The 10771-nt window shown below is 39.8% G+C and overlaps 2 protein-coding genes across 2 annotated transcripts; one reads left to right on the top strand and one right to left on the bottom strand.

The window, feature by feature from the left end:
- Positions 1–671: 671 nt before the first annotated feature.
- LOC141016728 (uncharacterized) lies at positions 672–4942 on the bottom strand. Its single transcript, XM_073491254.1, has 4 exons — positions 4534–4942; positions 4075–4234; positions 2383–2558; positions 672–2174 (listed from the first exon to the last, which is right to left on the bottom strand). The coding sequence occupies exons 1-4, from the start codon at positions 4681–4683 to the stop codon at positions 1791–1793; spliced, it is 870 nt and encodes a 289-aa protein (XP_073347355.1). The 5' UTR covers positions 4684–4942; the 3' UTR covers positions 672–1790.
- Positions 4943–5231: 289 nt separating this feature from the next.
- On the top strand, positions 5232–10573 carry toe1 (target of EGR1, exonuclease). The gene is made up of 8 exons (XM_073490427.1): positions 5232–5617; positions 5922–5962; positions 6125–6221; positions 6494–6652; positions 6759–6872; positions 7494–7642; positions 8370–8532; positions 8792–10573. Exons 1-8 carry the CDS (start codon positions 5504–5506, stop codon positions 9542–9544), a joined length of 1590 nt encoding a protein of 529 aa, XP_073346528.1. The 5' UTR covers positions 5232–5503; the 3' UTR covers positions 9545–10573.
- The last annotated feature ends 198 nt before the right edge of the window (positions 10574–10771 follow it).

Consider the following 10771-nt stretch of genomic DNA (forward strand, 5'->3'; position numbering starts at 1 on the left):
ATGATCTTAATAACAACATGGCCTTTCCTCTGGCGCCACCCTCAGGACAAACTTTACATTTTATGTCAAGTCATATTCAAAAATTCATTTTTTTTTTATCTATCCAACATTTTTCCTTTAATTTGTTGCATATGTGATGAATTTTTGCTTGTCTTACAAACCGAAAGATGTATTGCTTCAGTACTTAAAATAGCACATGTATAATATCCCACTGTGATCAGTCTCCTATGTACGACAGCTATGATTAACATATCACACAGTAATGTATGAACCTTACAATTAAAATCATGTGATTTGTAGATTAGATTTCTAAAGATCCTGTAACCCTTTGTTGATTATAGTTTGACATTAATAAAAAACAATGTGTGTGTTTTGACACACATATGTTGTTGACAATAAAGCTCTAAGGTTGCTCCGTTCTGAAGTGCTTCTAACCTGCCTGGTGTGATATTCTTATTAAATGTCTGGAACAGGGACTGATGTCAAAGCTGTCAAATCAAAACAGTCAAGTGTAGAACGTCAGATGCTGAAATATTTGTAGTTTCCAACAATGCAGTTTATTTGTTACTGTGATCTGCCTGATATTCAGGGCAGATATACATGTACTTTGCCTTCAGATGTAGCAAAACGTCTTCCTCTCTCTCACATTTACACACAATGAACAACACAGGTAATTCTTCACAATTACTTTATTTTCTCACAGAGCTATGTGTTGGATATTGAGTGTCACGTGACTTACTGTGACTAGCCTGAGTTCTTTTTTTGATACCCTTTGTTGTGACTACAAATCTGACCACCTCAAGACAGAGACATATCCAAGACAGAGACATATCCAGCTAAATTAACAATCCATCTCGTGTAGATTTACACGACCAGCAGTTATTTAACAGTTGAGGGTTTACTTTTATATCCTTACTGATGACATACAGCTCTAAGGGTGTGCTCCCTAATAAATTCTATCATTTGTAACTGATAGAAGATTTTGTAATGTTCTGAAAAACACATCAAAGGTTTCAGTTTTTGCAAATGTGATCAAAATAGAGTACTGTACATGAATTTCAACAGCACAGTTTGAGACCCAAACCCTCCTGATTTCACCAGGACTCTTTTGTCCCAGTTGTGTGCTTTTGCTTTACACACCAACAAATGATAAATATTTTTGGGTGAATTGTAACAAAAAATAAAGCTTAAATGATTTAGAGGAAATGGTTTATAGTGTGATAATTACATGCTAATGTAGTCCTTATTAAATCAGAACACTCAGGCTACCTCACCCACGATGAGTTTATCTGCTCTCAGTACATTTGAGTGTCCTGAATACGACCAGGGTTTTATTGTTGCATGTAAACACCCTCAGTGGAACAATTGTTAAACCAGCTGTAGGCACAAGCAGTGGATTCAACAGGCTCTGTGCAAATTAACTCTAAGCTTTTCACACAGCTCCACACTCTCCACACAGACTGCTACCTCACGTGTGACAGCACATACTGTAGCTCGGCATCCTCACAGTAAGAAACATCATAAGCACAAACCTGGGCTAACTGCAAGCCTCAGCATCTCACCTCAGCTGAGCAAAGCCATGTCTTATTGGTGCAGATCACAAGCACAACCAGGTGACAATCAAATGAATCAACTTAGCATACATTTATATTGAGGCTTTCAGGCTTTCATAAATGAGACAAGAAGCATAATGTGGCCATCTTCTGCTGCTTGAAGTCACATCTGCAGATATGCAACACAGCAACTTCTGCACATTCTTTGCTTGGTTCGAGGGATGCAAACTGCCACGATCAAGACAAAACACCAATCAGTTCCTCCTCATCATTGTCCACAACACCTTCTGACGGACTGTCGCAGGGGGCCATGATCCCCAGGCCCAGCTCTGCCAGCATCTCACAGCTCATGTCAGTTGTCACCATAATCTTAGTCTCCAGGCGGTTACACAGAGTCCGGTAGGAGGGCAGAGGATATCCCATCTCTCTCAAGTACTCGTAGCCTTTCGTGCCAACGGCACCGCGGATCTTTTGTGCCTTCAGGATGGTCTCTGGTGACCAGACGGCACGGCGGGAGCGTTTGGTGAGGGACAGTGCTCGAATCTGGTCCTCGTACAGAAAGTTCTGGAGACCCTTCTCGATACGGTCGAGCCGATACAGACGCTTTTTCATCTCCTCTGCCTGACAGAGACAGAAGAAGGAGAAAGTTTATTAGGGCTAGTGTAATAATATAACAATAACAACATAAACTCCTTTATTATGGTAAAGGTATATTGGTGTCAAAATGCAGCACAATGTTCCTTCAAAGAAAAAAATAAGAAAAACAAAGAAACAAAAACCCTAAGAAAGCAGAGTCAATTATTTAAAGAGACACCAGCAGCCTTCTTACCTCCTTCTGTAGCCTTGCTGTGTGCTGCATCTCCTGCTCCAGCTGTTTCTTGAGGACTTGACACTGTGTGCACGGCTGCTGGTCCTCAGCAGTCCTGTCTGCATCCTCCTCCTCCATGCCAGGCAAAGGGTTGCGTCTGGCATAACCATGATCCCCGAAAGTCAGCTCCTTCTCCACTACAGACACAAAGCAATGTTAAACTAGAATTGTATTTCCTGTTAGGAATCTGGTGTGTTTTACATGTACCTGAACTCACATTACGTATGCCTTACCTGACCTGTAAATACAGTATGTTTCTTGTTTATTACGCTGACATTATAGTCTTAAACATAAGTGTTACGAGCAATCTGACAAACCTGGTAAACAATTTCACCTTGGGGGGGACATATAGCAAGCTATTGGAAATGCAATGTTTAATTGTTATTATCTAAAAATGAAACAATTCGAAATATAGATGTTTTAATAATGTTTTGGCCCCTATAGGACAGAAAAACGCTATAAATAGAGATACACAACCACAGCAACTTATTAAGATGTTATTGCGAACGTATAACAGAACAGTTGTCTACTTACACATTCAACTGACACAGAGCCAGGGATGCATGAAATTGAATTTTCTTTCAAACGATATTGATAACCAATGATTTCCTGCTTCTCATGACTGATACCAATACTGTTTGTATCTTAAAAAGAAGTTCCTAACCTGTAGTTGATGCACACCTGAAGGTAAGAAAGGCCTAGATGTAGTGAGCAAAGATAGATGATGTAATATTCCATGGCTCTAGTAATATTTTTGTGTTAAAACTCAGAGACTTTCTCCCTCCTCTCTGAACTCTTGTGTTGGATATTGGCAGATCACAAACCAACTTTAAAAGTGCATACCACCAACTACTATATGAGTTTGAAGATGCTGAGTCAATGAAAGCAATAACAGTTTACTGTTAAAGAGGGAACCAGAAAATATTCACATTTAAGAAGCTGCAATCAGAGAATTTTGACTTTTTTTCTTGAAGAAATACTCAAACTGATAGATTATCTTAATAGTTGGCGATCAATTTAATAGTCGACAACAATTCATTTAATCGAGTTTGGCCTATCGAAAATGATCAGTACCACATAGTCTACTACAACAGTGCCTGGAAAGAACTACCTCTGGAGCAGGGACTTTCAGGTCACAGGTACTATATATGGTATAATACATGTAACCCCCAGCTGCCTCTAATATCGACATATAACACAAACTAGAGACCACTTTGCGATAGGATAACACCAGCCGCGACACCTGTCACATGTTGATGTTTTGACCCATGAGTACTCGGTAGTTCTTACTACATGATTACATGAGAGACCCTACTCAGTACTCAGCAGTTGGATCACACGCATCCTCTTGATCAGCATTCATTTTGATCTCAACTACACATCTGTAAAGTTTTGTGACTGCATCTTCTACGGTTGTGACACTATTTGGTTGACAATATCTGTCGACAGACAGACAGACAACCATATAAACACCTGTTAAAGAACTCAAAATCACTCCTATGGTTGTTCCCACTGCAATAGGTGTCTCCGGGACTACATTTTGCCATGACAACACATAAACACACGCCCAGACTCACAAGGTGAAAACAATACCAGCCCCGCTGTTGCCACTGATAAATATTCAAGAAGCAATTCTGTTGCATATTTAGTTACCTGGTTCAGCTTTCATGGGCAGCAAGATGAATGGAGTGGTGACTGCAGGGTAAGGGGGGTCTCCAATACTGAACAGAGTGGGGATGGCATTGGGCTTCAGCTTCTTTCCTCCAGCTGAAGACCTCGCTATCTCCTCAAACTGGCTCTCTTCAAAATGGTCCTTTAGCAAAAAAGACAGGGATAAGACATACATTTTATCCAAACAATTATACAGTTACAAGCAAACACAAGAGACAACAGCATGCATACAATGAGTGCAAATTTCAACGACGAGCAACTGAAGGATAATGTACCTATAAGCAATAAATACGACTGGTCACTTTATGTTTGCATGCATTGCCTTTTCCAGTTTAACTTTCGGTTTTCTGTCGGACTGATGCATCCTCTCTGTATGAGTGCTCTAAAAACTAGAGTCGGATTCACAACAGTAATGACAGTCCCTGTGTAAATCTAACTTACCTGACACAGTCTGGAGTGAGGAGTTGGTTCGAAGTCACGTCGAGAGTTCACCACCCACTTCTTCTTTCGGGAAGGGTCTTTGGGGAACCTAAACAGCTGTTTACCTGTGCTGGTTGAATTGGAGCAGTTTGGAGCGGAGCAGCCACCCATTGCAGTAGTTAAAATAAATTGCAAAGCTAGCTAAATTTAACTTCAGCAAACGTCAGGATAGCTTGGCTGGCAGTGAAGCTCAGCTCAGGAGGATTTTAAATCATTATTTATAACTACTTACGCGGTGTAATAGCAAGAAAAAAATACATTAGCATTAAACTCTAACTCGTTGAAACCAGAGTGTTGTCCTGCAGACTTTTAAATCCTATTTTACAGATACAATTTAAAATACTTTATCAAAGACAAAATGTTTCTGACTTTGTTTGAGCCAAAATGGCGCACTTCACCTCGACAGTTAAGTATAGTGACGTATTGTTTATATGTGTCTATCGTAAATGCCTGTTTGAATATCTTACTAAAAAGCAGAAAGTCAAACAGAGAAGTCAAATTAAAACAAAATTAACAAATTTTCCGATTAAAATATCATATTCCTTAACTGTGAATATGTTGTGCATGCATTAAGCGGCGAACGTATTTTATTTGTGCGCAGGTAATGGTCCGACTAGTATGTCTGCTTTGTCACAGGACCCCGAGAAGCACGTTGAAATGTTTACGGTGGAGGCGCTGTGAGCCGTGGACCTGAATAACTGCAAATAAATAAATTATCAACTGTCAAAGTAATTACCGACTGTATTAAAATTACATAACAAGTAAGCAACGAGCGAGGGCTCCGCATAGAGCAGCTGACAATGAAACCCATTGCCAGATAGTTAGCTAAGCTAGCGAGTTTTCCGGTTAGCGCTAGCCATCTGCAACTGTACAAAACGTGTCAGGCGCGAATAAGAGCTGTTTGTTCCCACACATTAACATTGAGAGAAACATGGCATCCTCTCTGGTAGTCCCAGTTATTGATGTTCAGAATGATAATTTCAAAGAGCTTTGGCCTGCAATGGTACTGGCCATTAAAACGTCCTCATTCGTAGCACTGGACACGGTAAGTGCAGATGTGTGAGTTAAATTGACTCCTTTATTAACTGTCATTAATGAGTGGTAATAACTATGTTGTTTCTGTTGTTGTGGCATATATTTATCATCTTTTTAAGACGAATAGTATTTGCCCTTCCTTCTCTCCCAAGCACATTCCCTAATCCTTACTCCATACACTGACCTGTCTAGTTTTAGCCCTCCATTTTACAAATCCCAAATTATGTCAACATAAGCTTCTATATCACTCTTTTGTTTTGTCACATGATTTCACCAATTTAAATGAGCAGTAAGATGTCAATGTGTTGTTCTAGGAGCTGAGTGGTCTTGGAAACAGGAAATCGTTGCTGGCTGAGTAAGTAAAAACACACATAAACCTGAAACAGCATCAGCATCAGCAGGTTGACATGCACGATGCCAAGGGTGCAAAATGTGCCAATGAGCTATGCCATCTCTTACTGCTTATTGAAGTTTGTGTTTCTGTAAGTTAGTCCTGACCTCTGCTGTCATGTTTCAGATCTATAGAGGACAGATACAAAGCAATCTGCCATGCAGCTCGCTCCCGCTCCATCCTCTCCCTGGGTTTTGCCTGTTACAAAAAACTGGACAACAAGGTACGACAAGATGATGCCTTCTCCAATTGCATCAAACTCTGGACAAACTTGCCATATACTGCATATGAAATATTATATAATTCGATGACATACTGTGGCAGAAGAATGCCAATTAGGTAGTTCTCACACAGACCTAAATGATCTACGATTTCCCACATCAGCATCAGTTTAATATATTTATAAAGATAATTTTCCGCTTTCCACTTCAGTGTCTTTGATAGCACATGTGTTTAATCATGAAGTTTATTCTCTGCCTTCTCCTCCTATCACAGGCTGCAGACACATACCTGGTCCAGGTGTATAACCTCACCCTGCTATGTTCAGAGGAGTACATCATAGAGCCACAGTCAGTCCAGTTCCTGGTACAGCATGGATTTGACTTTAACAAGCAGTACGCCCATGGAATCCCTTACTGCAAGGGCAATAATAAGGTGGTGATACTTACATGCTGCTCTGTGTTTGCTGCTCTGTTACATCCATCTGTCCTTTACTGCAACTTTGACATCTTTGTTTTTCTCCCTCCACCTTCTTTGTCAGGGAGGATCAGACGACAGAGGAGTCAACATCCGAGCCTTATTCACTGAACTGCTGCGTGCGAAGAAACCCCTGGTGCTCCACAACGGTCTCATAGACATGGCCTTCCTTTACCAGGTACCACAAAAAGATTAGGTCTGCTGTTCAGTTTATTTCTTTCTCTGTTTTTAATGTGATTAACTCAGCATAGTTTGTTTTTCAATTACTTACTAGTTAGGATCAGTACTTTTGTATAATATGTTGCTCTCAACCTAATGCAAAAGATGCAAGTTGGTTTAGAGCTACAACTGTTCAATCATCAATTTTTTCAAGTATTTTTAAGGAATAATGCCAAAAGTTCTCGTTTTTTTGTTTTCCAGCTTTTCCAAAATTGAGGATTTGCTGCTTCAGTTTATTTTTTATAGAATTGTGAACTAAATATATTTGGGTTCTGGACAGAAAAAAACAAAACAAACACTTGATGGCATAACCAAGGTCTTGGTTGAAAATGTGAGGGGCAATTTTCTTTTTTTTCTTAATTAATGAATCAGTGTTAATCACAGCCCTGGTTGTGAAGATTCAAGCTTTCTAATGGTCTGTGTCAAGTTTTTTTAAAAACACAGTGTACTCCATGTCAAAACTCCTCTTTATATAATTCATGATTTATATGAGCTTTTGAGCAACGTGCCTTTCTCACAGCATGCTGCCATCTACATGACGTTTTTTTCGATGAGATTGATTTTGTCTTTTTTCCACCAGAGTTTTTATGCTCATCTGCCTGAGCGCTTGGCCACCTTCACAGCCGACCTGTCCGAGATGTTTCCTGCTGGCATCTACGACACCAAATACGTCACTGAATTTGAACTGCGGCTCAGTGCCTCATATCTGGAGTACGCCTTCAAGAAATGGTAAGTATCGGTTCATATTCCAGCATAGACACACACAGCAGAAACACACTGTCTTCCTGCAGTCATTAATGGCATAACTGTTGACATTGGCCAGACCTACAAATGCTTGCGAATGATTCATTATAACATTTAAATTTAGTGTAAATACAGATTTCATTGTTGAAAAAGTGTGTGTGTGGGTGGGAATGGAATCGGAGAATATTGATATTTCATTTAAACTAGCGTTTCCATGTGGTCTTACTGTTTACTGTTAAGCAACATGGCTACTGCTAGCATCCTAACTACTGTCCAAGTCCCAACTTGACCTAAACGTTGTGTATAGATTGATAAATGCACTTTTGCATATTGTAGCTTATTGTGCCTTTTTGAAATAACAGTTTCAAAAATAACTTTTGAACAGAAAAGCTACAGATTTGCCACTTGCCTTGAACCTTTCTGTATTTCAGCTTTTTTCTTCCACAATCATCTTTTTTTTTTTGGATTGTTTTTATGTCTGTGATTAAGCTATTTGTCCATTTCAATCATAATGCTCAAGATGTCACAATGTAGGAAAATGATGGATGTGGAAGAGCAGAGCAGAATGATGTTTCCTCTGCTGTGACTTATTTTCTGTATCTGGACACATCAGAGTGAATTATTGTGCTTGTATCATTTTTGTGTCAAAGTGTTTGTTTTAAATAGTCATCATGTCTTTCTGATCCCTCATATTATGTCTTCATCCTTCCAGTAAGCTGGATAACAGTCGCAGTGTGACCTCTGAGGGTAGTGGGCCTCATGTTCATGTAGAGTTCTGTCAGTATACCGGTCACATGTCCAGCTATGTGGACTACAGAGTGTGTCCAGATGTGGCCATTCCTCAGGGACAGACCGACATCTGCCAGCGCTTCTCTGTGAGTTTCAACTTTTTTCCTTTTTTTATTCCTTTTTCACTCAGCAGAATCTTTCAGTTAGTTTCAGTTAGTATTAAAATTTACTTGAACTTGTACTTGAATTGAGGTTTTAGTGCCTAAACTGAAGGTACAGCTCCTTTTTACTTGCTGTGTTTTTCACTGCTTCTGTTAGAACAGACAAAGCAAATAGATGCTATGTGTTTGTGAGTCTTATCTTTATTAACTACTCCATGTTTCTGTATCTGTGTTTGTCTGACAGGCGTTTGGCTGGTGTCTGAATGGCACCCAGTGTCCATTATCCCATGACACTGACTTAATCATCCTCCAGGACGAGAAAGGCATGGGGGATAAGAGGAAAAAGAGGAAGAGGCAGAGAGAGAAGAAGAGAGGCAAGGCAGCAGAGGGCTCTTCCATCTTTGACGGTGCCCCTGAAAACAAAATACCCCATATGGAGGTTGATATGGAAGAAACACCAGATGAGCAGAAAAAGGCTGAGCCATGCCTGGAAACTGTGCCTCACATGGACAGTGAAGTGAACACCCAACAGACTGAAGGAGAGAACATAAAAACAGACAGTGAGGGAAACGGACTGTGTGAGGACATTGCAGACTCAAAAAAATCTGCAACAACCGCCGCAGCTGATGACGACGCAAACTCAAAAATCAACACAGACAATGGTGCAGATAGCAGAACAGAAGACGGAGGGAGAGAAAAGTTTATCGACCACCCATCTAAGATTGACGACCAGAAGAAGAAGGCTGACACAGGAACGCACAGGGCAGGGTTCGATGCCTTCATGACAGGATACATCTTTGCCTACTCATGTACCGTCATCAAAAAGGATGGAGTGGGTGGTGTAGAGGAGAAGGAGCAGTCCTGGCTTCCTACCTGTCTCAATAAGGTCTACCTCAGTGGCAAGGCAGCTCCTCTCAACGTGGTTAAAAGCACCTTCTCTAAATCATCCAAAGCCCACGTGCAGAAGATGGAGATGGTGTGGGGAGGACGAATGTAGTGTACATACGTGCACACAGCAGGAATCTTACAGAGTATACATGTGCAGGATGATAATTGAATTTTGTTGCCATGCTGGTCTATACTGAAACATTTCAACAACTATTTGATGGATTACTGTGAAATTCTGTACAAACATTCATGGTCCCTGCAGGATGAATATTGATGATTTTGGTGATTCTGTGATTTTCTTTCCTGTACTGCCGCCATTGGGTTGACATTTTTATTTTTTATTGAAATATCTAGACAACAATTGGATAGATTGTCATGACAAATGGTAGAGATGCTCATGTCCCCTCAGGGTGAATTTGAAAAACTTTGGTGACTCACTAACATTTCTTTTAGCGCCATCATCAGGTCAAAGTTTTTATTTGTCCATTGCTTTGGTTTATTACCAACAGGGGAATGGTCAGTTTATGTTCATGGCAAAAATGTCAGTGACAGTGTAGACAATCTAGGGAGATAAAAGTCATTTTTCATCACTTTGCTCTGTTTCTTAATCTCCCATCTTGTTTTATTTGAATAGCAGTCCTCTGTGGAAAACTCTGATTTTGAAACCTGCAATAAACTGCAATGCAGAGGCATCTGTTTTAATTTAGTATTACTAAAGTTTCTCTGGAAGCAGCCAAAGTGAGATGGTGTTTGATATGCATTGATCCCACAGTTCAGATTTTGTACCATCAGCTTTTTCTGAAGTTATCTTTGGAAAATAACCTAACACTCTTTGACACTGTTTGTTTTGTCTTTATGTAATTTTCTGGGGTACCAAAGAGAATGACATATAAAACAACTTGTCCAGAACAAGAACTCCTGTCTGTAACAAGTTCAATAAATGAGTAATATTATATAGAGCACACACAGTTTGAATTTATGGACAAAGGTATGTTGTAACTGCAAATCGTACTGTAGAATGGCTGTGTGTGTTCGGGTTAGGCTGTATAGATTTGTTAAAAGGAAGTGTATAGACTTCTTAAATTGGGAGCATCAACTGTACTACAAGTTCCAATTATTAAAATATGTTTTGAGATTGCTGCTGTCTCTTGTTTGTTATTAAAGAAGTAATTGTGAATTCCCACGAAATACTCAGTAGGTAATGAGAGACTACTCAGTAACTACTCACATTTTTGTGTACCTTATTGTAAAGTGCTGCCACCGGTTTCTATGCTATTATAGTACAGAATGACCATAACGTACTACCACATTCTTGAATAATGTTGGTAACAGTGCT

Source organism: Pagrus major, chromosome 21, assembly GCF_040436345.1.
Source record: "Pagrus major chromosome 21, Pma_NU_1.0".
NCBI classification, from domain to species: domain Eukaryota; kingdom Metazoa; phylum Chordata; class Actinopteri; order Spariformes; family Sparidae; genus Pagrus; species Pagrus major.

Coding starts and splice junctions, on each gene's coding strand:
- LOC141016728 (XM_073491254.1), bottom strand. CDS start 4,683: ATGGGTGGCTGCTCCGCTCCAAACTGCTCCAATTCAACCAGCACAGGT. Junction 2,559..4,074: donor GCCCATGAAAGCTGAACCAG/GTAACTAAATAT, acceptor TTGTGTCTGTAG/TGGAGAAGGAGCTGACTTTC. Junction 2,175..2,382: donor CAGCAAGGCTACAGAAGGAG/GTAAGAAGGCTG, acceptor TGTCTCTGTCAG/GCAGAGGAGATGAAAAAGCG.
- toe1 (XM_073490427.1), top strand. CDS start 5,504: ATGGCATCCTCTCTGGTAGTCCCAGTTATTGATGTTCAGAATGATAAT. Junction 5,963..6,124: donor AGGAAATCGTTGCTGGCTGA/GTAAGTAAAAAC, acceptor GTCATGTTTCAG/ATCTATAGAGGACAGATACA. Junction 7,643..8,369: donor GAGTACGCCTTCAAGAAATG/GTAAGTATCGGT, acceptor TCATCCTTCCAG/TAAGCTGGATAACAGTCGCA.